The sequence below is a fragment of the Pelobates fuscus genome, chromosome 6 (genome assembly GCF_036172605.1).
Source record: "Pelobates fuscus isolate aPelFus1 chromosome 6, aPelFus1.pri, whole genome shotgun sequence".
Lineage (NCBI taxonomy): Eukaryota > Metazoa > Chordata > Amphibia > Anura > Pelobatidae > Pelobates > Pelobates fuscus.
The window spans coordinates 44,522,579-44,549,918 of record NC_086322.1 but is presented as its reverse complement, the minus strand read 5'-3'; the positions used below and the strand labels follow the sequence as shown (position 1 = coordinate 44,549,918).

Below are 27,340 nucleotides of genomic sequence, written 5' to 3'. Positions count from 1 at the left end.
TGATTACGCATATCGGATAAGTAAGCACAAATGAACTGTATTGTATTTGTTGCTATTAAAATAATTGTCCTAATGCAATATTTAAAAAAAAAAATCACGTTTTTAAAATAAAAATAAACACTTTAAAATATCAACATTCAATAAAAACTTACTCAATCCCAAGCCATCGCAACTAAATAACAGTCAAAACAGTATGAAAGTCAATCTCTTCCTGATCACAATCTAAAACATGAGACACTCAAATCCACCAGAAGATGAACTGTGGTCTAATAAATAAACATTCAAAAATAAATGCATATTTGATAAATGTTATAAGAATTCCAAATGCAAAAGTATGAATGCAATTGACAAATGTTACAAGTTTAAGGAAAAGTAAAATGGAATATAAAAGCTAGTTTCACAAACTACAATAGATAACCAAGAGAAGGGTTTTCCCAGTACATTGAATATGCGAAAATAAGTCATTTGAAATACAGTAATTGCCAAGTAAGATAGCAAAACATGTTATATTTAACAAACTCAGAGTGACTTTGCAGCTGACCCACTTGGTATGCAGAAAAGGTAGATATTGCTTAGCCTAATGGCTCGAGGCAGGTTTTTTTATGGCATTATCTGCCGTGTGGTTATGCCACTGGTATTAATGCATTCCTATTAATGGTGAATCCACTGGAGGAAATATTACCTATTAGGCAAATCTTCACTGTAGAATAAATGTAATTAAATGATTCTTAGCTCCTGGATGGAGACACAAAAGTAAATTTAAGAGTTAGTTAAACTGTCCCTAATGGTTGGCACGTGTAAATCATGATTATCTGGGCATTAGCCCACCACATATAGTTTACTGTAGCATGACTCCCTTCCTGAACACTCGGGCAGAGTCTGTTGGAGCTATTTTACTCATTTATTGTGCTATTTATAATACTACAATTGAAGTATGGGTTACTGAGATAGTTTTACCATTTGACAAGGATTCATTAAGCTAAGGCCATGTATATAATGTGGGTCCCTGTTATCAATGTAATCAGTGGTCTTTTTGCTCGTACTCAGTTCCTGGAAATTAATTTAAAATACTAAACAACCAATTATTGAGGAAACCTATTCAAGCAAACAATGACTGGATCTAGAAACCACTGAATGGCAAATAAATGTAGTCTTTAATATATAAAATGAATGTATTCACATTTAGAAAACACATGTTGAAAGGATTACTTGTGTTAGTTCAGTAAAGAAGAAGTAAAATAATGATTATCATAGTATCTTGGAATTGTAATTTAATTTGACTAGCAGTTTTTAGGAATGAAAAGTTTTCAGTCGCTCTTCCCTTTTGCCAAATCTGAAGCATTTCCAATTTAGAATGATAATCTCCTACAAACATTTTGTTCTAAAGCTATGATAAGCCAATAAAAAATATAGTACAATATGCTTGAATACTCTCTTGATATTTATTGATTAAATATTTTACCAGGAAGAATCCTTTGAGATTTCTATTGTTTTCAATTATGTCCTGAGCCCACAAACATGCCATTGTTACTAAAGGGTGCATTATAATATAAAAATGCAAAATAATATTAAAATATACATATAAAAAAAAAATCTAACACAGAACAGGTAAGAAGTGTAATCATTCATGATTACAGGTGCATTCTGTATTGAGATGTAATTACTTATATCTCAATAAGATCTATTAAAGGGTTTTAAACTGGATATAGTTATATATAAAATGTATTTTGTTAGGTCTACTTTCAGTAGCATGTGATACAATTATATTTTATCCCCATATAATCATAAACATGGGCTGTATGATAGCTATATCTCAAATATCTAATGCCTGGTATCCAATGTAGTCAACCACTTGGATATATAGATTTAGTTGTAATTTCATTATTATTATGATCTCCTGCTTTCATTTAGTATAAATGGAATTAAAATTTGCAACAAAAATAAAACATTAAAACCACTTTATTTCACACTTCATTGAGCCAAGTTTATTGTAGAGCATGTTCCAAGTTTAATAATTTATTAAAATGTTCTTAATTTGGGTGTGAAGACACATGTAATCATTGTTTATCCATTGGACCAGTCATGGTGGTCTTTGACCAACACATCCTCCATTTCAGGTCAACTGAATGCTGGACTACACAAAATGGCCGCCAAGCCCAAAATGGCCGCCATGCCCATCGTGTGGGTCCACCTTGAGCACAGCGCCACGAGCCTAGCAGCACGTGATGTCAATGGCTGGCCAGCTGCACGGCGGGCCGACCAATTACATTGAACATGGCGTTATACATTGGGTGTTAGTGTGTATGGCGAGCTGCGCCTCCCAAAACAAGATGGCAGCCAAGAAAGCCAGAGCAGCCTCGTTCTGGGGATGACATGACTAATGGGAGCGTCGGGCGGCCACAGCTGCCTTCCTACCCCACCCCCCACGTTGCTCGCTCTACCCGCTGCGGACGCTCTCAGCTGCACGTATACCAAGTCAGAGCACATGGTTTTAACCTTCCGCCGACCGGAACTATTTTCTCCACTAGTATGACCGCTGCGGCTAACCCTAGCAGGGAAACTCGAGACATTTTTTCCCACCTCAACTTAGCCATATAGGCGAACGCTGAGTATTTATACCCCCGGTAACAAGGCTAAAACACAAAGCGGGAGCAGGGATTATTTTCTCCGGTTACGTGCCGCCCAATGGCCGACGTGCTCAGAGTTCCATTGCGGCGGATGGATACGCGGACGTGAACCTGACGAGACGCCGTCACTTGGATCCCTCCCTGAAGTCAAGGGGAGAAAAAAAATATCTCTTTAACTTACAGTAGAGGCGGTTGGTGGGAGTGACCGGGGAGACGTTGAGTGACAAGGCGGCGCGCCAATCGCGGCCCAGCTTCTCCGCCTTCTGCAGCGGAGCAGCCAATGGCTCGCTAGCGAGGGGGCGTGGCTCGGAGTGTTCGCGTGCACTGTTTGTCCGCCTGGGCTGCGTTGTGTAGTGTCTTCCAGCGAGCTCGGTGCGGGCGGAGAGCGGACACCGTGTGAGGGGCCCGGGATAGAGAATACACTGCATGAGCTGAGTGCACGGAGCACGGCATCCGCCATCACACGGTCAGTCACGGGGAGCACGGCTGGCACTGGCATTATTATTATTATAGGGACAGATATTGGGGGGCTCTGGCTGGCTGAGGGGGTCACACACTGTATTCTGTGTAGAATATTGTTTGTCACACTGGGAGCATGGCCTGTCATTATATCCATCATTATTATTGTTATTATAGGGGGAGATATTTGGGGGCTCTGGCTGGCTGAGGGGTCACACATACTGTATTCTGTGTAGAATATTGTTTGTCAGACTGGGACATTCTGTGTAATGTGTGAGGTCTGCCAGAGCTGATAATATCTGTATTAAACCTAATAAACACAGTGCTGGGTGTGGAGGAATTCTTCTTCTTCCTTTCTTTATAGTTAGATAATAACTTTAACTTATAATAAATCAAGAGACACTATGCATTCACTATTACACTGCATTAACACTATCAGAATGCAGGGCTATGTGTTTAATCAAAATAATAATTATATATATATATATATATATATATATATATATATATACACACACAAAACTTCATTACTATATACGTGTGCACGCATATTTATTTATAAAGCGCCAACAGATTCCGCAGCGCTGTACAATATACGCAGGTAGAGAGAGCCCTGCCCGTAAGCTGAGATCCAGCCTTTTAAGCTCTTTTATACAAAGTGCTTAGCTAGATAGCCCGTGAGAATATGTATATATTATCCCCTATGCAATATTAAGATGTGTGACCTCTTGTCTACTCAATATTCAAGCAGTCACCCTCCAGTTTTGGGGTCTTCTTTGGTAAAGATGGCGTGCGAAGCAGTGGTTAAGAAAGAAATCTAAATGTATAAACACCAAACGTGTTATGTTTGGGACTTTATCTATAAAGGCTGCAACCAATAGTAATTATTATCTCTGTATGACTTGTGTGTCAAGAGAAACTCCGTTAAGTGCATCGGATGCATTGCAACTTATGTTAGCGTTTCGTTCAATAACATTTTTGTTAAAACCTCTGATTTTGTTTATTTTTGTGTCAGGTGCAAAGATGATGGTGCTTACGCCCCAAGATAACTTGCACGTTCTAGTGGGCCAGAGGTTTACTGGAGTGTTGGGCACGGACGTGGTGTTGGATACCGACAAGGTCTCAACGTGGCCATGGAAAAGTGGAATAGTCCGAGCTGCTTCTCATAAAGATATTTTCCACCATGACTTGAAGGTAAGGATCTCGGCCACTATAGCCTTTATTTGGTTTAAGGACATGTTGGTGTTGGGCTTCATGATGGTAAGGTGTTGTGATGATGACCATCAAGTAACTTTACCACAAGCAAATGTTTGCTTTGATCTGTAGTTTAACTCTTCTATGGTCCAATTAATAGAACCTTATAATCCTTTTACTACGTGCTGGCAAGCTTGCTTGTCTTGGCTGTTAACTCGTGAGATCTGCATGCATCTGTTTAATCTTTCGGGGGTAGTCTTTGTGATTTCTCATTTGACATGTATACGGCTGCTTGAGGTAAGCGTCACATGTTGATCAGAAGCATGGTTTGCATATACAGGTATGAGTCCGTCATCAGAAACTACTATTTACAATGATCCCATAGTTGACATCTTAGCTCCTCCCCCCCTTTGTGACGGCATGTTTTGGTTTGAGAGCTGCCAGTGTCACTAGTGCTCATGGCTGCATCTCATTCATAAAACTGGAGTGGGTGTGGCTGCAGGATATTGACCAATGAATGCAGATGTCTAAGACCTTTTCTGCTGCATATCGTTTATATAATCCATATATACTGCTTGGCTACTGGAGTTGGTTCATGCATTTAACCCTTGTTATGAACCATGTTTAACATAAGTGGTTCTATGCGTTTGTAAGGATGGATGTTGGGTTGTTGCTTTCAGTATGTTTTATTTTTTTTAGCTGTTTAGTAAACTGGCCTTCCTTGTCGACATTTTTGTTTTCCGCTAAGGATATGCTTCTGTTTTGACTTAGTACCACAATGCCTTAATGGGGTTGGTGGACATTTTAAACATTCCATTTTCTATTTTAAGACACTCTTTGCTGTTCAATGTGTTAAATGTATAAATATTTTTATTGCAATTGTCTACTCAATGTTTCTTTTTTTTTTTTTTTTTTTTTCTGAGATGGATATGAGCCTCCATGCCTCTGCCATCAGCAGTTCAAAATTACTTTTTTTTTTTTTACAAAATTTTAGGATTAGTACAGAGTAGTCTAATTTCAGCCTGAGATTTTGATTTGACGTGCGTTACGGTGAATGGCTGGCAGGACCCAAATGGCTGTCACTGTATGTGTTGGCAATCTGGATATGAACCGTATAAACAGGCTTAGAGACTAACCCCATCTTGTCTGAACTGGAAGCAACCATTTGAGTTCTTCTTGCATAGATTGATTACAAAACCTGTTCATCTGCCACAATATGGGTTAAAATATTTTTGTGGCGGTCAGCCCAATATATATTTTTGAAGTTGTTGATACCATTATGGTTTTTGTAGCACTACAAATTATTAATGGTTATCTCTCAGTCTGAAAAACTATGCACTTCCTGTATAAATAAATGTATACATTTCAGTGAGACTAGTTTAATGGCTTTTTACATCCTGTCCTGGTTTCCCCTTGCTAATGTCAACAATGGAGGAACCATAAACCATTTGTTTGGTCAAGATACTTAATGGCAACATCTTGGGTTCAATACCTAATGGGGTGGTCTTGCATGGTTTTGTGGCTATGGAAGTGAATCATAGTACACCTCAAAGACTTGATCACATTATCTGACATAAAGTCCATGTGTTTAAAGTTGATATTTCAGAACTTGAGGTACTTCTTGGCTCTCTACACCATCAGTACCTTTCAGGTGCCACTTAGAAGTGTTCTTGACATGCTGAAGCACTAGTCAAAGAAATTATTTTAACATTTTGCTTTTTTGAAAATTGTCCTCGATAGGTAGGATTTTACACCATTTCGCTAGAGTTGCAGCTCTCCAACTGGGATGTTTGGTGAAAATGTAATTTTCTGTGAATTGTTTTGAAGTGTGTACAGATAAACATTACATTTTGAATAACAAATTAAGCATACCAATGCTCATTAGATGGCTTATCGAACAGGACTGATTCGACCGTGCCATTTTATTGTTTTTCATTGTAATAGTAAACGGATATTAGAGCACTATTAGGCCAAACTTTAATATTACAGCATTATTTTATTTTTCAATACAACCAATAATTCTCTAGGTATGTCGATTACTGCCACCTCTTCCACAAGCAGCTTTACTTGTATAAGTTGCTCTTTGCTAGAAGGAATCGGTTAGGAAAAATCAGGAATGTACTGCTTATCAAGCCACTGGCCCTTTACTTTTCTATAATTTGCATATATTTTTGCTAGAAACTAGTGCTTAACTGAATATTAAGCTGGTGAGTCAATGCATGTGTATTTATATTAAAAAGAAACAATTTCTTGACTTTAGAGTAGTGCTGTGTGTTTTGTTTATTTGTTCTTTTCCTCCATCTGTTTGATAATTGAATGTGTATAGGATTGTCCTCCGTTCCCTTTTTGCTGTGTTTTTTAGTTTTTGTCTTTTGGGATGAGTGGGGACACTTGGTTGTTTTAGAAGTAGTCCCAGTGTTTTCCTGTAAATGTTCTGTTTCGAGCCGTGTGCCAAGCCGTTCCCTTACTCCCCCATCCCCCAGCTGCCTTTGGAACTTGCTGTTTTTCTCTCTCCTCCTGTGTACGTGCAGTCTGCCTTGACAAAGAGGGGGGAGGGTGCTTATCTAGTGTAAACTTAGAGCTGGTGAATTTGTAGTGACTTCTTCAGTACATATAAGGAGAGGGGGTTGTCTGGCCTTTGCAGGCCCTGTGAGTCATGCTATGGACGGGTGTGACTTTAAAGAACACGTGAATGATTCACTTCATAACAGCATATTTAAATTTTTTGATTGTTTTGTATAATCCTACGCTTTGTCATTTTTAAAGATGTTTTGCAGATCTGTGGTTTAAAAATGTAAATGTGTGTGAATTTTCAATCTGGAAAATGCAGCTTTAAGTTTACGGTTTTGTGAATGTTTAAAAGCAGCTGCAGGCGGATACATTTTTATAGATTGCAGGGGAAGTATGGCTTTGTGACCACATACACGATGACTGTGTCCTTGCAACCTATAGCACAATGATTTCAGTCACCAAATAATGGTGCGTATCCGCTTGCCAGAGGTAATTCTGCAGTTTGAAGAGATCATGCTGCTTTCTTATCCACTTAGAGAAATTTAAATCCCAGAGCAATGTAAAGTGCGAGTCACAGTTGGCAGCCCTCCCTCCCCATGTTTGTGGTGTTTGGTTTTTCCACATCCTTTAATACATCTGTAGTGTGACCCTAGCTTTAATATCCAGCTTGCTTGGTCACTGCAGTGTATTGGGGTCTTTAGCTATTTGTATTTTGGCTGACAGTCTCCAGTGTAAAGGGGCAGTTCATCTTGATGGCATATCCAACATTTGACTACATCACTTTCAGGGTAGGTAATGCACAGCAGACCTTTTGTTTTCTGTACATTACACGAGAAAATATGAGCAAATATATATAGAAATATATAGAAATGTTTGGGTTAACACCCTAACTGGTTGCTAAGCAGTTGGTTGCTAGAAAGGTGCATTTGTTGAACTCTTCCTTGTATATACATTGTTTTGAGGGAGAATCAATTAGTCTGGCATAGAACCCTCTTTCGATTCATTTTTAAACTGACCAGTCTACAAACCAATTGAAAGTGGGTTTTAATGGTGGATGAATCGATTCATCAGGCAAATCGATTTGTTTAAGAGAGAGCGCAACACATGTATGTCTATTGCTTGGATTTTGTCTAGGAAGTGGCTCTATGCTTTGCGTGTTAGCTTAGGGTTCATATCATTGACACACTTGTTTCCAGTACGTGTTTTTTTTTTTTTGTGTGGAATAATCCTATCATAGCCAGGCAAATGTCTGTCATTTTCATCTCATTCAACAGCTGGTTTTATTTATTTTTGCTTAAAACCCAATGTTTTGGTGACTTGAAAATATACTTTGCTGGACATACTTCTGTAACTTTCAATATGTATGGATTTCTCCTGATGACACATTTCCTTTAAGCAAGATGTATGTGGTGGGAAAAGTCAGAGCAAAAATTAAATGTTTTTATTCGTGTAGTTAGGCATCTTTCTTGCTTGTTAAGTAATAATGATTCATTGAAACATTGCACATGTACAGTAATATACTCCTCCCTCCAGGGGGCAGTTCAGCCAAACAATGCCTTTCTTTCACTTTCAGCTTTGTTCTGATTGGATGGCTGAGCCAGAGGAGCTGACGTTAGACTTGTCATACAGGTCGATTGATAAACAGCCAGCATGTGTATAGATACATACACAACACTATTTTATGTTAATGTAGGGGTTAACATTATGTAGTTGAAAACCAATTTCGAGCCATTTCACACATCTTATCACAGGGACAGCTGTGGTTTTTTTTTTTTTTCCTTCTTTTTTTTCCCCCTCATTGTCCCTTTTGAGGACTGTCACTGTATGTCCCCACTGTCCCCACCTGTATAATTGCACGCTATAAAATGAGTGTTGTAAAAAGCCTTTGTACTTCTAAAGGAAAGTATCTAAGAGGATTAATCTGGCAGCTGTGTGCTTGAGTAGATTGGGGTGTGGAGAAGCAATTGTGTTGTGGAAATTACAACACACTTGACAAATGAACACTGAGAAATTGTCTATTTTAAAGGGATGCTTTCATACATGGCAAGGCAGAGCGGTGTAATGTCTGAAAATATATGTATTCTTCATCTAGCTCTGGCAAACTCCTAACGCTTGATGTAAAATGGTTTCCCAAAGCATTTTGAGACGCAAACCACGTGATTTGCTTAAGTGAAGATTGATCCTATGTGCAGCAGGACAGACCTTAAACAGTGAATAATACATCAATTGGGATCCACAAAGCACCCAACTCCTTAATTGTAATCTCTTTCTTTGCAAGGATAGTGGAATAACAGTTGAAAGTTTTCCTTTTAGTCTTGAGAAAAAAAACATTTAATGTAGTCACTCCTGAATGTCTCTGGAGTAAGGACAATATCCCCCTCCCCCAAAACCAACAAAATCTGGATGAATATTTGTGAGCTGACAGGTGCATATTTAACAGTTTTGGTGCCTGGAATGTGAATTGCACTGTTGCTTTTTTTTGTCTGATCTTCTGCTGTTGGTCACACAGAAGTATTGTCTTCCTGTTTCATATGTTCGTATATAATCCCTATTGTCCACCTAGAAAGACCAGCTTTAATGTGTAGGGTTTGCTCTATATCCATATCCTCTAGAACTATAACCATAACCATTGGAACAGTACCTAAATTACACAATTCCCACCTATCCATCAAAACAAATTTAAATAGCACACTGACCGCAGTCCACTCTTTCAAATACTTGGGTATGATGTTGGACCCCAATCTATCTTTTGGCCTGCACATAGAAAAGCTTGCATCTAAACTTTATCCAAACCTAGGTGTCCTGTACAGAAACAAATCCTGCCTAAGCCCTACAGTAAAGGAAAAGATTGTACAGCAAATGCTGATACCAATCATTGATTATGGGGATGTAGTATCTGCATCTGCACCGCAATCCCACATTAATAAACTCAACACATTGTATAACTCGTTCTGCTGATTTGTGCTACAATGTAATTACAGGACCCACCATTGTGACATGCTAATAGAACTAAACTGGCTGTCGCTGGAATACAGTACCAACACTTTACGGTAGTCTACCTCAATACAAAAAGAAAGCAGCCCGATCCTCCTTCTCCTACAGAGCACCGCAATTGTGGAACGACCTCCCGCACAATTTAAAATCTTCCCTAAGCCTAAAGTCCTTTAAGAGATCCCTCTCTACGTACCGTATATACTCGAGTATAAGCCGAGTTTTTCAGCCCATTTTTTGGGCTGAAAAACCCCAACTCGGCTTATACTCGAGTCAAGGTCTGTATTATGGCAATTTGCATTGCCATAATACAGACTGGGGGGAGAGGGGGGCTGGCAGAGCTGTACTTACCTGTTCTGCAGCTCCTGTCAGCTCTCTCCTCCTCTGCGCCGTCCGGTCAGCACCTCGGTCAGCTCCCAGTGTAAATCTCGCGAGAGCCGCGGCTCTCGCGAGACTTACAGTGTAAGCTGACAGAAGAGCAGAACGGACGGCGCAGAGGAGGAAAGAGCTGACAGGAGCTGCAGAACAGGTAAGTACAGCTCTGCCAGCCCCCCTCTCCCCCCCACTGAACTGCCACTGGACCACCAGGAAGGAGAGCCCCCCTCCCTGCCATATATCAAGCAGGGAGGGGGGACGAAAAAAAAAAAATAAATTAAATAAGAAATAATAAAAAAATAATAATAATAAAATAAAAATTAATAATAACAAACAAAAAAGGGGTATAAGGACCACTATGGGAGGGGGGGGGTATAAGGACCACTGTGGGGGTGGGTTAAGGACCACTATGGGAGGGAGGGGGGGATAAGGACCACTATGGGAGGGAGGGGGGGGATAAGGACCACTATGGGAGGGAGGGGGGGGATAAGGACCACTATGGGAGGGGGTGGGATAAGGACCACTATGGGAGGGAGGGGTGGGATAAGGACCACTATGGGAGGGAGGGGGGGGATAAGGACCACTATGGGAGGGAGGGGGGGGATAAGGACCACTATGGGAGGGAGGGGGGTATAAGGACCACTATGGGAGGGAGGGGGGTATAAGGACCACTATGGGAGGGATGGGGGGGATAAGGAACACTATGGGAGGGAGAAGGGGGATAAGGACCACTATGAGAGGGAGGGGGTGGGATAAGGACCACTAGGGGAGGGGAGGGTAAGGACCACTAGGGGAGGGGTGAGTCAGGACCACTGGGGGGGGGGGGTGAAGGAACACTGGGGGGGGGGGGAGGTAAGGACCACTGAGGGAGGAGGAGGGGAAGTCAGGACATATGGGGGGGGGAGGGGGCGGCAAAATGTTTTTTGCCTACGGCGGCAAATATCCTTGCACCGGCCCTGCACACACTGCATTCACACACTGCATTCATATTCATGCATACACACACGCTGCACTCATACACACACGCTGCACTCATACACACACGCTGCACTCATACACACACGCTGCACTCATACACACACGCTGCACTCATACACACACGCTGCACTCATACACACACGCTGCACTCATACACACACATACGCACACACTGCATTCATTATACACACACTGTAAATAAATATTCAATTAATATATTTTTTTTTAGGATCTAATTTTATTTAGAAATTTACCAGTAGCTGCTGCATTTCCCACCCTAGTCTTATACTCGAGTCAATAAGTTTTCCCAGTTTTTTGGGATAAAATTAGGGGCCTCGGCTTATATTCGGGTCGGCTTATACTCGAGTATATACGGTACCTCAAAACAGAATGCACCTGTCATGGTTGATTATATATTTCCTACCTGCTCTATGTTATGTTTTGTGTATACTGTGTATTAATATTGCTTTTGTATTTTATTGTACCCTAATTGTAACAATGCAATGATTTGTGGACTCAGGACATATTGAAAACGAGAGAAATCTCAATGTATTTTTCCTGGTAAAATATTTTATAAATAAATATCGGAGCATATTAAACCTCCTCTGATAATTTAAAATGAAAGTTTGCTCATATTAGAGGTAACATGGTAGGCCTGGTGTTTCCTAATTTTTCTGTGGGTGTGCTGTTTTCCCTGTTAAAAACTGCATGTTGACTCCTAGATTTAAAAAAACAAAAACAAAGAAAGAGCGCCTGTACTGTGAAAAATTATCATATTGAATCTCCCCAATATCTAGTGCTATAAAACTAGTTGTAGTTAATGGTGTATGGACACATACAGGAACAAAGCATGAAACTAGTTATATTAAACTTACACTGTAAATACTTAGTTTCAGATTTTGTTCCTGTATGTGTACACACACCATTAACTACAACTAGTTTTATCGCATTAGATATTGGGTCTCTATGTATTCAATATTATCATTTTCCCTTTTTATATGGTTTATAACTGGTGGTTATGCTCTGCCAGTCCTAGTGCTGGACTTAACTGGTTCAGAGACCCACTGGTGCACATCTTGTGTAGGAGTGTTATCAGTATTTTATACATGCCTAAAATTTAAAGTGCCCTTAAAATATCCATGTGGTAGCTGGATATTGCTTCGCTTATTATGTGAAGTATATGCTAAAGGAGTACTCTAAGAATCCTAAATCTACTGCCTGCTTTAGTAATCATGGGATCAGACGTCTCCATGATTACCTCAAAGTGTTTTTGGACAACGTGAAATCTATCTAGGTCCACCTGAGCACCCATGTTGAATTCTGGTCTTCACAGTGTGGCTAAAGTGGACAATCGGACTCTGCTTTAGTAATATCCTTCTAGTACATCTCTTTGGATAATTAATTTAGTTCTGTCAGCTCGTTCTCTGGCTGAGCGCATCCGCTAACACTCTCAGCCTGTGAAAGAACGAACATGAAGAACCACAAGTCACCCAGAACACTTGATCACAAAAAAGTGGTCTGTGTGCATTGCCCCTTTTAATTTTTAATCTTGATTTGTAGAAATGGCAATGTTTACTTTGCATGGTTAAATACACCTAGGCTGTATTCCTAGCTGCCACTAAAGGTGCTCCCCCCTCCTGATAGCAGTGTTAGATTAGAGTACGTAGTGCATCATTTGTCCACTCATGCCTAATTGCAATTGGTTGCCATGGAATGGAGGAGATTGCGAGTGATGCAAGCTTGGATGCTGACCTCTGAGATTGCAGCCCTGGATCTTGGCCCTGGAAAATAGTAGTAGCCTTTTATTTTACATCATTTAAAGATGTATTCACAGCACCATAACACGGCATATCAATGTAGTGGGGTTTGTGCATAGTGACAAATGTTGCCATTAATCATTCAGTATACCACTTTCTGGTGAAGGCTTTCATGTTATGATGCTGAATACTTCTCATAGAGCAGCATTCAGTTGGTACAGAATAGCAAGGTAGAGCCACTATGCTTCTTTGAGTAAAATTTGTATTGGCAGAGATCCTCCCCACTGATCTCACAGTGTCCAGAGATGCTGCAGCAAGACCCATTTTGTTGCTCTTTTATTTTTCAGATTTGTGTGGAGTTTGAAGATGAACCTTGGGAGAAGAGACAATGGATAAAGCTTTACGGAAACAAGGTTCAGATGTTTTTGGTTGAGCACAGCTTGGGAGTGGCTGATCGGATATGCCCCAGTAACCCACGTATATCTGTTCAGTGCCCTGCAATGGTAAATATACTTTGTTTTATTTGTTTATCTCTACTTTAGCTATTACTTTTCTTTTTTTCTGGCGTGTATGAATGTGTCTCTAGCTGTAAGAGTTGATTGTTGCGTAATCATTCCCCGTGGTACATTGGCTGTTCTGTTGTTAGTCCAATTGAACATTCAGAAGCTTTGTACATCTCAAAATAACTGTCACTAGGGCACAGAGCCTTATTTTTTATTTTGATTGTTTTCATGCATGCTTCCACAGCACTATTTAATGTGATTTTATATTTTACTATTTGATTTGTCTACATTTGAACAAATGTTGCACCAGCTACATAGTTGGAACTTACATCTATCTGTATGCTTGGGAAGGTTAGACTATGGCAGGCATCTGTCAGTGTGCTTTTATAGAGGGGGGGGGGGGGGGGAGAAACTATTAGTCCCACTTATCTGCTAGACGGTTACTGTTGTGGGTTTGTGGTCAGTCATCGGCTAGTTGATGATAATTCTGTTTGAGAACCTTTTGACTGCAGTATAAAGAGCATCTTGTAATTTGTTGGCCCATTATAAATGCTAATAAAAATATCCATTCACTGCGACTGTTTCCTGTCCTGGACCATGGTAACTTGTAGCTACCATTGTTACATATAGTTTAGTACTTGGATAAAGTTATTAATAATGTGGCTGTTAGAATTTTGGTTGGCAAATATTTACTTGTTTAAAACAAATGGCTAGCCTGCTCCATTCCTCCTCCCAGCTGTAAATTTCCTTTTAAGTAACTTTTATCTCTCTTTCTTACCCCCAAATAATTGGCCATCCTTGCAACAAGGCCCTTTAATTTTACTCTGCTCTGCCCACCCTGCTTCCTTCTAACTATATAGCATGCTCTTCACTTCCCTATTATCATCACATGTTATCAGCTGCTGCAGTTATGCTATTAACTCTCACTGCTACCTCTTGTCTCATCTCCCTTTTTAACCTTTAGATTGTAAGCTCATGGGCAGGGTACTCTACCTGTTGTATCGGTCTGTTCTTATTGTGTTGTCTTTCCCAATTGTACAGCACTATGTTGGCGCTTTATAAATGCCAGTAATAAATAAATAAAAAAAATTCCTTTAAATATTCTGACCAACATTTTCTCCTGGCATCTTCTGTGTATTGAACCACTATCCTCACTAATAACTGAGTCAGAGAAGGGCAGTAAATAACACTCTGCAATTAAGCAAAGAATTGGTTGCCGAAAGTATTTTGTTTATGTATTGTCTTTTTTATTTTTTAAACAGACCTATAAAGGTTTGGTGAGCAAAATACCTATGGATTCAATCACATGTCTACAGTTCTTGGGGGATAAAACCAAGCTGTTCCTGGATAATAACCTTGTGATGCCTGTGCGGGTAAGAGTCTTTATCTTTAATTGCAAGTATGTAGTATTTTATGTGGTGAATGCAGCACTTAATTTAAACTTTTGTTGTCTGGTGACCATCTAGAGCTCAGGTGGCTGACTAAGGGTCATCAAAGAAAACCAGATGGCTGCCTACTAACTAGCCCTGTTGATGAATGAGGACAGCTTACATCAGAGCTCAAAGTTTCCATTTGCCACTAGCAATTGATGAGCGTGCAATGGACCCTCCAGACTTGCTCTCTAGGGCAGGGGTCAGCAACCTATGGCACGTGTGCCATGCATGGCATTTGGGGTGCCTTTGTATGGCACTCAAGCAACCATAGCCAAACAGGGACGGCCTATCAGGAGTCCTTAGTGCATACCGAGTGGTGATTGCAGATGGTGAAGGGCAATCCTCAATTTACGCATTGCAGCATTTGGAGAAAGTGATCTCAGATCACTATATCCCAGCACTGCTGAACGAAACACTCCACTGGAGTAAAGCAACCCGCAGCAGCTATTGCAGCTCCTGCCCTTCACCTGTACCTGGCTAGCCTCATCCCTACTGAGACCCAGGGAAATCACCCTCACTGAAAGATAAACATAGAGCTGCAGAATAATCCTCCCACTTATGCAAATAATAGAACAATTCCACAAGCAGCCCCCATACACACCCCACGTTCATATGTATCGTACACAGTGCCACAAACTACTCATGAACATATTCTATACAATCTAATAGGCACAAATACAATGCTACAAAGCAAGTGCAGCACCCACAAATAACATGGGGAGAATACGGCAACATAAACAACTCAATAAAAAAAAAAAAATAGTGCCGGCAAGCAAACAGACTTTAAAATCTCAATGTGGCACAGTACTACTAAAAGGTTGTCTACCCCTGCTCTAGATCTAGTCACGTTTAAGGCCTGGCTGTTTACATTTTAAGCCCCGGCTGACATAAAGTATCATAAATGTTGGTTGTAGCTTGAGAGGATAACTTGGTTTGAAAAACAAAAGGGGTCTTGTTAAGAATTGTTATATTTTCTGCTGTTCTCTAATAGGATCGAGAGACTCTTAAGGAGTTCATGCAGGCAAATCGGAGTTTTCATAAAGAATTTCAGGAACTGATAAGAAAGAATGTGGATGAAAGCCGTATATTGCAAGGTAATCCCTATACACCGTGAATGTTTTTGTATTTATAGATAGTTTGTTATATGACCATTTTTATATGTTGCATTGACTTGAACAAAATTTATATTTTTTAAATAAACTAAAGAATCCATTGTCTTCTGAGAGGATAACTGACCAGTAAAATTTAGAAAGCGTGCAATATTAATGATGAATAATGCTACATTAATCTCCATAACTAATCAAGCAAGGCACAACAATTTAAATTATGAAATACTGGCAAGTCTTTTTTGTTTAAAGGAACACTTCAAGTGCTACTAAGGTGCCAGGAATTGCATGACTCTGTCTAGTATTTTAAGAATGGTTTGGTTTGACACCTGTCTCTCAAGCACTCATGGTACTTTTCTGAGCTATTATGGTAAAGTTAATCCTTGAAATCATGCCAACTATTCAAGTTGAACATTCATGGTCTGAGGTATCTCTTGTGATGCTCTCAACCAATAAATATTGTCCCAACTTGGCAGAAGTATGAATTTTCACTACCATCTCATAAAAAAAACAAATGGGTAGAAGATATATGCATAATTAGCCCTATAACCACTACAGCAAGTTGGAAGTCATTTTCTATGGGTTATGGTATGATGTACACATTCTTCACTGCATATTGTAACTGCTAGAGATAATTTTTAAATCTTTTTTGGGGAGTTGGAGCACTGTGGTTGACTTCATGACAAAATAGTCTACTTGTGAGTTGTATGTACATGCATATGGTTCTGTAATTCTAGTAAGGAAAACTAGTATAGATAATTGTAAACTCCAATAGGAATTGAACCTCCTAAAGAGAGAGGTCCTGGGGTATGTCTACATATATAGTATAAGGCTTGAGCTTGCACGAGTTCCAAATATTGCACTGTGTGTGGGATCAAGACCAAGAGGTTGCATTACTTTAGATTTGCTTGATGTGTGATTTTTAAACCTCAGATGAATGTCATAGAGATAAATACTTGTTGTAACAGGCAAGACGAGTATTTTAGAAGGTTGGATTCGCAAATTCAGACTTTAAAAAATAATTAACCGTGGAAGTAAAACTTGTATCATTTATTTTCTTTTAACTGCTTGGTCATAGTTAACCATTTACATTTTGGAGATTTGATTAAAATACAGAGGAGAAAGCTGCATGACACACACTTTTCACACCGTGTAGTTTCATAGTTCTCAATTCTATTTTATGCTTTATACCATTTTAGTGTGCTGACAGGAAGTTATTTTTGGTAATTCTTAATTTTATTTTTGCCTTAAAGGTGCAAAAAATTTAGTTGGAACGTCCATAAAGGTTTATAGCATGGATCCCAGTATGCAGTGGTTTTCAGCAGTTGTACTTAATGCCAGCACTAATACACGGACCTTGGAGATTAAATGCGAACAGGTAAATATTTTGTGTTCTGTTTGTGTTTCTTTTCCTTTTGTTTAATTGTAATTTTTTGTGCCACTTTACCTACCTATTGGCTCATCTGTAAGTTTTAAGACCTGGATCACCAAGTCTTAATTTAAGAAGGCAAAGTGTCAAAGTTGTTTTATGTCCCGATGTTCAGCCAATGAATTTAAATATATTTCGTCTTTTGAATTTATAATATGCAATCCTTTTTATTCAATTTTTAGCTTCCATCTTTAAGAATTATTGACCCAGCACTGATACATGTTGAACTGGTACATAACTACTGTGATAAAAATGGTAAGGTATGGGTTTATAGGCTAGTTGTAGGGGGTTTTGTTTTGTTTTGTTATAGCTCAACTGTTTTTATTTTTATTTTTCAGTAAAGGCCAGAAAAACTCAACCTCAAAAAAGAGTTCTCCCAGAAAATACAGAACCAGTAGCTAAGCAAGTTCGAGTGGAAGAGGTACGGTTGAACCCCAAAAATTGCAATGTTTTGCCTTGTGGTTCTTTAGGTTTTCAAACTTAATCTATTGCAATTTTCTTTTAATTGTCAAAATGTTAAACACACACTGTTTTTTTTTGTTTGTTTTTGTTATACTTGGGATATGTTATCTTGTTTCTGTGATATTGGAGAGCTTCATTGGATTTCAGAGGTTGTTTGCGGATACTGCAGTAGTTTGTGGTGTTGGGGCAGATGTCACTTTTTTTTGTTTGTTTTATTGGATCACTATTGTAACTTTGTAATGATTTTATAAATATTTTTTGATATCACAAAGGATAATTCTCAAAAAACAAACTTCCTCACCTATTCAAGAGATGATGGGAAAACACTAGTGGTGGTTGACAATCCAAAATCGTCAGGGACTCTAGCAAGCTTAATACGAAAACCAAATACGTCAATAGTAAGTAAAACAGTGGTTTGTTTGCTTGAATTTTTTTTTTATCCTTCTGGAGATAGCACTGTGTACATGTTTATAGTCAAATAAGAGACATATTTGTTAATGTATAATTCGTTTTTTCATTTAGTGCTTGTTTAAAAAAAGTGCCACTTCCTCTTCTATAAAACTACTTGCTGTAGAAAGGTAAAAATAAATAAAAAAATCCAACTTCTGCCTGTAAGTTTTGCAACGAGTGTGTGGCATCTATAATGCGTAGGGTATAAGTTTATATTCTTTATTTAGGCATAGTGTTTAATCTGTTGGCTACTCTGGTCGTGTTTTCTAAATTAATTATTGGTGTATATACTGAAAGTGGAAATCCTATTCCATAGTTTTGGAAAGAGCCAAGGGAATGCTTTGATGTAAATGTTTGATACAAAGGCAATTTAACTGATTTTTTTCTAATAATCTATAAACACTTTGGGTTACACTAAGCACAATAATTACCCTGAAACATAGGACGCCAAATAGTAAATAAGGTAACGATAAAATCCTCATAAGTGGTTTCCACTTTATCCAGGTTTGCGCCAATATTACCCAATGTTTGTGTGCTATACTCTTATGGAATATCTTCTCTTCAATATGCTTCCCTTATTGTTTGGCATCTGCAGCATTCCCTCCTCTTTTTAGTTATTCATTTTTGGCTTAATTTTTTTTTTTTCCTAATGAATAATTAAATTTAATTTATTGCAGATGGGGTCCAGTCTTTTCCCCAAGCAGTCAGTCCCAATGGGTCTTGGAGAAGCATTACTGGGCTGCACTGCCACCACTCCTACCAGCCATAACGTGACATCACGGGCTACTCCTCCCCAGGCAAATTCCCCGCCAAGCTTTGGTGCTGAAACTCCTCAAGTGTAAGTCTTTCATTAGTCTTGCATTCAGTGTGATATAAAATGATTATGTGCCGGATAGTTGATAAATAATGTTCCAAGGGCCTCTGCACATGTACAGCTTGTAGACGAAATGCGGCTTTTATGAACCGGTTATAGTAATGGCCACATGTTTTGATGTTGGCTGTAGAACATGTTGGGACATTTTTACCCTTTTTAGGATAAAGGCAGTAAGTGCACCACAATATGTAGAATTTGAGTTGGGGCACAAGTTGAATAAATTACCATGTTTTAATCGATATAGATAAGTTACTAACTGTTTTCCCCTCTTCATTCTGATTGCAGTAAATGTAATCAAAATTTACCCGGAGAGAATTTGATGCTTAATGGTGTGAATGTGAAGAAAGAAGAGAATAACTTGTTTCTAAGTGCTGCATTGTCCCAAGCCAATAAGAGTGGCCTTGGTGTGGCAGGTTCAAGTTTTCAGTCATGGTCTGGCCAGAAAAAAGGCATAAAATCTGAGAATCTGTTTGAAACCTTTACCAAGCCTTCCACTGTGTTCCCAAAGGGCTTTGAGTTTTCAGTGGAGCGGTGCCCTGGGAACAATACACTTTCTGTATCAGATTCATCAGGAAATGGTGCATCGGACACTTCAAAAGTCTTAAGTATGGAGCCACCTTCAAATGATGTGAAACCGGTTGTTGTTAAAGGGCTAAACCACAAGGAACTTATCAGTGCAAAGCCAAAAGTGGAAGGGGCATATGCAAGGAGCCCAACTAAAATTGATGGTGGAGGTATGTATACATCTGCTAACTACCAGGGTATTGAACTTTCTGATAGGGTTTTGGAACTCTTTATGCCACGAGTATATGTAGAAATATTACTTGTGACTTGAATTATTTCATTCTTGGTTAATGGCAGCTAATTATATATACCAATGTTAAATGTTTGGACCGCACAATATCTACTTAAATATTGATGCTGAATGGTCCATATTCTATTGAGAGCTCTTCCAGTTTATTGTGATTTATCTACAAGAGCCATGCCGGACTCGTGCAACAGAATTTACACTTGGTAGTATAGAGCTATAAAATAAAGGGTATACACACAAGAAGGTCTTGGCCTCTTTGAATCTGTCTCTTGTGTAGCTAATCCTGTAATTTTGATTTATTCTCTAGTAACGTATCCCAGATCTGTGTTGTTGGACCCACAGAAGTTGAGAAGATTACAGCAAAGTGGTGATTGTTTTGTTCAGGATGGTTCCTGCCATAACATTGCACCGCATCTTCACAAATGCAGAGAATGTCGCTTAGACCGATTTGGGCGAAGCAAGGAGCAGCGTGATGCAGCAGTGTTCTGTAGATTCTTCCACTTCCGAAGGTGAGACAGTCAGTCCAGTAAAAAAAAATCTGGATAACTCTGTTGTGCATTATTATGTAGACTTGTGTGTATGCTACTGGATTTTTAGACTGTGCCACAATAACTGGTGTGTTTTCTTTCAAGGCTGCACTTCAACAAACATGGAATACTACGAGAAGGAGGTTTCTTAACACCTAATAAATTTGATATTGATGCAATAAACCTGTGGCTTCCGATACCGAGCAATGTGGTGGGTCTTGACTTGGATACTGCAAAATACATCCTTGCAAACATTGGGGACCACTTTTGCAAACTTGTCATCTCTGAGAAAGAAGTCATGGCAACTATAGACCCACAAAGTAAGATGTTGCTTATGCTGTGTTTGCATTCCGTTTTGTCCAAAATGTTTTCAGTTCTATTCTGGATTGTAGTAAGTCTTGGGTCCTTGGGCTGTGCAATATACATTAGTCAAAGCTCATGAATTCACATGGGTTATTAGTTACTGGTTAGTATTTATAGAGTGACAGTGGATCATACCACTTGATTTTCAATTCTCTTAATATTAAAACTTTCCTTTGTTTAGTTTTTATCAACTTTCACATTCTAACGGCCTGATTTTCTTATTGTGAAAATCTTATAGAATCTTTCTGTTTTTATTTTTAGAACAGGTAGCTTGGAAGCGAGCAGTGCGTGGGGTCCGTGAAATGTGTGATGTTTGTGACACAACCATTTTCAACATCCACTGGGTTTGTCCCAAGTGTGGATTTGGAGTCTGTGTAGATTGTTTCCGAATGAAATGCAAGAGTCAACTTACAGGTAATGAATCCAGAACCCTCACCGAACAATATTTCATATGTGAAAGACCTGGTAATTGGCAACGGGGGAAAAAAAACCCGCTTTCCTTATTTATTTTCTTTTAGACGAGGATGGCAGTGAAGGTTTCTCATGGTTGAAATGTGTTAAAGGCCAGTTACATGAACCGGACAATTTAATGCCAACGCAGATTATTCCAGGCAAAGGTAATTTTGTCTTTCCACCTTATGATTTGCGTTTAAAGCCCATGCTTCTTCTTGGTTGCACATAACCGTCTTTATCTCACAGCTCTTTACGATGTCGGGGATATTGTACATGCTGTCCGTGGCAAGTGGGGAATCAAGTCAAATTGTCAGTGTTCCAGCAAGCTACAGAAGCCATTAGTCAAACCAGTTGTCAAGGAAGAGATCAAACCGGTATTTATTTAATGATATTCTATGCATTTTTAGGAATATTTATAAATAGGCCACATTGATTCCAAATGGTGGTTGGTGTTCTAAAATAGAGGGTAGAGCCCTACAGTGTGCACTCTTATGATCTTTGTGTAAATGTTTTTTTATTTTATTTTATTTTTTATTTATTGATTTAAATTTTGAGTGTGCTTAGGCTGGCCCTGTAACCTGTCTTCTCTTAGTCTGCCAGTATAAGAGTAATGGGTGTCATGACAGTATTTCAATGAATTTTCCTTTTACAGAGCTCTCCCTTACCAGCTGAACCCACAAATGGAAACATTACTGAACCTGAGAAGAGCGTTACACCAGAGCCTGTACCTGCTTGCATTAAACCGCCTGCACCTCCAGTTCTGGGGCCATTAAGTTGGTTGACCAGTCTCCCACATGGATCAGTGAACAAGGAAAATAAAGGTATTGGTTGTTTATTTTTTGGTAGCTAGAAGGCTGTGCTAGCTACGGTTCCACAGTACTATATTGCCAATATGGTTTACTTTCACATTTATTTTTTACTTATATATTTATTTTTTAGAAGTGCTTTACACAACTATTTAGTAAACACATTGCCTCCCAACACAGACTAAAATGTATCTATCACCTTTCGATTGGTATATTACTTGGAATCAATGCCCTTGTAATATTAGTGGAAGTTTAGCTAAGTCGTCAGTGTTTTGTTTGTGTGTTTTAGGTTGTGTAAATATGCACTCAACACTTTTTTTTTTTTTTTTTTTAATTTTATTTTAATTTTTAAATTTACAGATAAACCCTTGACGTCCTCATTTAAAACGGAGTCTAAAACACTACCATCCTTTTCCACATTTGGAAAGCCTGTATCTGCTCTACAGTCATTCAGTAGCTCCATTCTGACGCCGATGAGTAGTAATAACTCCGGCTTCTTGCGAAACCTGCTCAACTCCTCCAGTGTGAAGGTGAGTACCTCCAAAATGCAGTATTCTTTGTCATGTACCAATTAAACATCTCATTTGTTGAGTTTGGGAGTTTCTGTTTATAGTCACTTTTGTATTTGTGTTTTTATTTTTATTTTCTATTTTTTACCATTGGTGTTTGTTGCCAAAGAACACCTGTAACAATTTTTGAAGACCTAGTATATCTGTTAATTCTCCTCACCTCTCCCCCCCCCCCCCCCCCCTTATTTATTTTTTCGTCGTCCAAGTATGTGTAATATGCCAGTTAGTTATGCTAACTTTGCTATAGAGGTTGGGTATACAATAATTTGATAAAGTCTACTTTTCAATCCTATTGTAGTTCTTACTGCCTATGTTCACTCACATCTGTAATTTATTTTCAGCAAGAGACTAGCGAGAAGAGCACTCCTAAGCTCTTGGATGACATCTTTGCTTCATTAGTACAATCTAAACCTGTGAGTGATGCTGCCAGAAAGCCACAGGTACTCCCAATCCAGCCAAGTCTCATGGGTTTCAATACGCCGCACTACTGGCTATGTGATAACAGATTGCTTTGCCTGCAAGATCCCAGCAATAAGAGCAACTGGAATGTGTTCAGGGAATGCTGGAAGCAGGGTCAGGTAAATAACAATAGATGTGTTTGTGGTTTTTGTTTTTTTTCCTCCATCTGCTCTCAGCATTTGACATTATTTCACTTACATAAATGAGATTTTTCTCTTTTTTTTTTTTTTTTTTTTCAAATTGGTTTTTACTATCTATTGGGGCTAATGTGTACTGTTGTCTTTGCTGCTGCCCAGTGATGGGAGTGAGCGCAGGACTTATCTTTCTGCATTTGTATCCACTTATTATTTTTTTTCATCCTTTTTCCTTAAGCCTGTTATGGTATCTGGAGTGCATCATAATTTGAACACTGACCTCTGGAGGCCAGAATCCTTTAGGAGAGAGTTTGGTGACCAAGAAGTTGATTTGGTGAATTGTAGGACTAATGACATTATCACAGGAGCAACTGTTGGTGAATTCTGGGATGGCTTTGAAGATATTTCAGGTGTGTAGCATTTAATGCAGCGAATGTTTACTTTTTATTTTTTACATGCATTACATACAGGTGTACCTCACTTTACAGCGCTAAAAATGTACAAACTACAGTATTCATTCAGTACTGTACAGTATGTATTGTCGATGTTTGGCACACACATCGGCTATCTCTAAGCTGAATACAGTCACACTGCGGTGTTATCATGGCTTAAAGATATTAGACCGTAGACACAAGTAAATGTATGTGGCTCCCGTTATGGCGTTGGTCTTGAACCTACGGTATGCCTGTTTTGTGTCTTAACTATATATGTGCTCTGGCATAGCGGATGGTTTGTACTACGGTTCTGTATCAATGGTCACTTCTATGGAAGTTACAGGGCATATCTAAATGTCTGCATGTAACTAATGCCCTGGCATAGCACTTGGTGAAAGAATAGTCTCTGGAGACTTTATTTAGCAGCGAATATGCATGGAACGGTGGTCGATCCCAGGTATCCTCTCAGCGTCTCAGGAGCATTTGATACACGGAAAGTCCTATATTTTTTATAATCGTACTTGCTTTTATTGACCGTATTTAAATGATGTCTTTATAAATTTCTGACTCCATTACAGTTAGTTACAAATTTGTCACTAGTTGCACTGCCTTTACATGTACTTTGTAGAACTGGGTTCCTTTTTATTAATTTATTTTTGTAACACTTTTAAAATCCTGTATCTATCTATATTTTTTCCCATTTTTATTTTGCTTAGTATGTCTCTTTAATATATTGGCATTCTAGTAGTACCTTTTTTTTTTTTTTAAAAAAAACAATTTTTTTTTTTTTTTTTTTTAAAGTAATCTGTAACCCAATCTGGAACAGACTCCACGCTGAAGTTTAATTCTCCCTACCCTCCCCCTGTACCCTTGCTGAAATCAAAACGTTTATCCAATCAAATGCTTTCCATTGGGAAGAACTGCTAATACTGTATATGCATGACAAATGCCACAATACACAATCTATTTCTTCTTGATAAAACTTGACCAGTTTCTGCTAGGCTGTAGGGGCAGCATGTGTGTCCCAAAATTCATTAAGATGGAATGATTTGGGTCCTTAGTGTTCCCTTGTATTTGAAGTTCACTCTCAATGAAACAGATGATTTGTAAAAGGTGTTTTTTTTTTGTTTTTTTTTTTTTAAATTTTGTTCAGCTCGCCTTAAAACCAGTGAGGGGGATGCAATGGTGCTGAAATTGAAAGACTGGCCTCCGGGTGAAGATTTCAGAGATATGATGCCATCACGGTATGTGATTCTAATTAAAATGGTTAAATGTTCAGAAAACATTAGCTTAAAATTTAATTGTGCATATAACTTCTTGTAAATTAAACTCTTTCCTTCCACAGGTTTGATGATCTCATGAATAACATACCACTACCTGAATATACTAGGAGAGAAGGCCGGCTGAACCTCGCTTCCAGACTTCCAACATACTTTGTACGGCCTGATTTAGGACCTAAAATGTACAATGCTTATGGTAAGCGCATTCTGACAACCGCTCCCATTTTTGAAAGAAAATTGAGTGTACTTTATACAGTCTGTTTCCAAAAAAAAAAAAAGGAAATTAATATTGCTTTTGAATGCATTTGTTTCTTTCCTTTTTTTTTCTTTTTTTCTTTTTTCTTGACCTCGGTTTATGATTTATCTTCAACAGGCTTAATAACTCCTGAGGATCGTAAATATGGGACAACAAACCTTCACTTAGATGTGTCCGACGCAGCTAATGTGATGGTGTATGTGGGAATCCCGAAAGGACAGAATGACGAGGAACAGGGTATGCCTACACTGGAGTACTTTTGCATGTGTGTGAATTGCAGATGCTAGGTATTAACCAACTTTTAATATCCTTTGTTTCTTGTATTGCAATAGAAGTGCTCAAGACCATACAAGATGGCGATGCAGATGAATTGACCATCAAGCGCTATGTGGAGTTAAAGGAGAAACCTGGAGCCTTGTGGCACATTTATGCTGCTAAAGACACAGAGAAAATCCGTCAGTTCCTGAAAAAGGTACCTATGACCAAGGATATGCAAGCGGTCTGATCTACATTATGGGGGGGAACTGAAATGTAATATAAATTAAGACCCAGAATCAATAAAGTGCCAAAATCGTGTTTTTTGTTTGTTTTTTTGTGAATGCTTCAACGTTCTTATATTCGTACATCAAAACACAAGCATTTAATATGGGCCTCTTTAGGAGTTCAGTCTAAACTTGGTGGTGGGGATAGACCGTGATTGAACTTGGACCATAAAATGCCATCCTTATGTTTAAAAACCGGATAAATCTAGAAGCATATTTTTTCCGTCTATATTTGTTTTTGCATTAAGAAGGGGCAGGATCAACTCTGGCCTGAATTGTCTTTTTAATTCCAGCTTGGCATCTGCGTGCAAGAGCATTCTTAGTTTTTAGGTGTTCATTTTTGCTATCTTCTTCAGGTTTCAGAAGAGCAGGGCCATGAAAACCCTCCTGATCATGATCCCATTCATGATCAGAGTTGGTACCTAGACAATGCCATGAGGAAGCGCCTATTTAAAGAGCATGGTGTTCAAGGCTGGGCAATCGTTCAGTTCTTGGGAGATGTTGTCTTCATACCAGCTGGAGCTCCCCATCAGGTATTGACTTTACACTGTCTGTGTTTGGAACTCATCCAGGCATTGTCTAAGTTTATAAATAAGGGGGGGACAAGAATACTTTAAAGGGACACTATAGTCACCTGAACAACTTTAGCTTAATGAAGCAGTTTTGGTGTATAGAACATGCCCCTGCAGCCTCACTGCTCAATCTTCTGCCATTTAGGAGTTAAATCCCTTTGTTTATGAACCCTAGTCACACCTCCCTGCATGTGGCTTGCACAGTCTTCCATAAACACTTCCTGTAAAGAGAGCCCTATTTAGGCTTTCTTTACTGCAAGTTCTGTTTAATTAAGATTTTCTTATCCCCTGCTATGTTAATAGCTTGCTAGACTCTACAAGAGCCTCCTGTATGTGATTAAAGTTCAATTTAGAGATTGAGATACAATTATTTAAGGTAAATTACATCTGTTGCGAAACCCGTTTTTTTTTCTTTCATGCAGGCTCTGTCAATCATAGCCAGGGGAGGTGTGACTAGGGCTGCATAAACAGAAACAAAGTGATTTAACTCCTAAATGACCGTGAATTGAGCAGTGAAATTGCAGGGGAATGATCTATACACTAAAACTGCTTTATTTAGCTAAAGTAATTTAGGTGACTATAGTGTTCCTTTAAGTGGTCTAGTGATAAGTGATAACCCTGTATGAAAATATGTTAAATTACTAATTTTGTTTTGTTTTCTCTCTTCTCAGGTTCATAATCTGTACAGTTGCATCAAAGTTGCAGAAGACTTTGTTTCCCCAGAGCACGTGAAGCACTGTTTCTGGCTGACTCAGGAATTCCGCTATCTCTCACATACACATACAAATCACGAAGACAAACTTCAGGTAAGGGGGGGGGGGGGGGAATGAGCTAGAGATGCAGGTGTATATTGCATTAACTGCTTGAATAGTTTTGAGGTTTGAGGTCAGATGCAAGTCTCAGTTGTTTCAAAGTTTTTGTAGGGTACAGTATAGGACACTCAAGCAGTCACATCGATGTGGTGTAAAAATGTGACGTGGAAGTG

The 27,340-nt window shown here is 38.9% G+C and overlaps 1 protein-coding gene across 1 annotated transcript in view; it reads left to right on the top strand.

Annotated features, from left to right (window-relative positions):
* Positions 1 to 2,927: 2,927 nt before the first annotated feature.
* Positions 2,928 to 27,340, top strand: part of KDM3A (lysine demethylase 3A) — a 27,142-nt gene continuing 2,729 nt past the window's right edge. The window contains exons 1-26 of the mRNA XM_063457631.1: positions 2,928 to 3,093; positions 4,102 to 4,280; positions 13,240 to 13,395; positions 14,658 to 14,768; positions 15,820 to 15,922; positions 17,188 to 17,312; positions 17,546 to 17,618; positions 17,702 to 17,784; positions 18,098 to 18,223; positions 18,953 to 19,113; positions 19,435 to 19,883; positions 20,268 to 20,469; positions 20,593 to 20,807; positions 21,112 to 21,264; positions 21,369 to 21,467; positions 21,550 to 21,677; positions 21,956 to 22,124; positions 22,470 to 22,639; positions 23,020 to 23,256; positions 23,510 to 23,681; positions 24,859 to 24,949; positions 25,051 to 25,181; positions 25,359 to 25,478; positions 25,574 to 25,713; positions 26,140 to 26,316; positions 27,027 to 27,161. Coding sequence (XP_063313701.1) covers positions 4,110 to 4,280; positions 13,240 to 13,395; positions 14,658 to 14,768; positions 15,820 to 15,922; positions 17,188 to 17,312; positions 17,546 to 17,618; positions 17,702 to 17,784; positions 18,098 to 18,223; positions 18,953 to 19,113; positions 19,435 to 19,883; positions 20,268 to 20,469; positions 20,593 to 20,807; positions 21,112 to 21,264; positions 21,369 to 21,467; positions 21,550 to 21,677; positions 21,956 to 22,124; positions 22,470 to 22,639; positions 23,020 to 23,256; positions 23,510 to 23,681; positions 24,859 to 24,949; positions 25,051 to 25,181; positions 25,359 to 25,478; positions 25,574 to 25,713; positions 26,140 to 26,316; positions 27,027 to 27,161 — 3,897 coding nt within the window. The 5' untranslated portion in view covers positions 2,928 to 3,093; positions 4,102 to 4,109. The remainder of the gene's footprint in view (positions 3,094 to 4,101; positions 4,281 to 13,239; positions 13,396 to 14,657; positions 14,769 to 15,819; positions 15,923 to 17,187; positions 17,313 to 17,545; positions 17,619 to 17,701; positions 17,785 to 18,097; positions 18,224 to 18,952; positions 19,114 to 19,434; positions 19,884 to 20,267; positions 20,470 to 20,592; positions 20,808 to 21,111; positions 21,265 to 21,368; positions 21,468 to 21,549; positions 21,678 to 21,955; positions 22,125 to 22,469; positions 22,640 to 23,019; positions 23,257 to 23,509; positions 23,682 to 24,858; positions 24,950 to 25,050; positions 25,182 to 25,358; positions 25,479 to 25,573; positions 25,714 to 26,139; positions 26,317 to 27,026; positions 27,162 to 27,340) is intronic.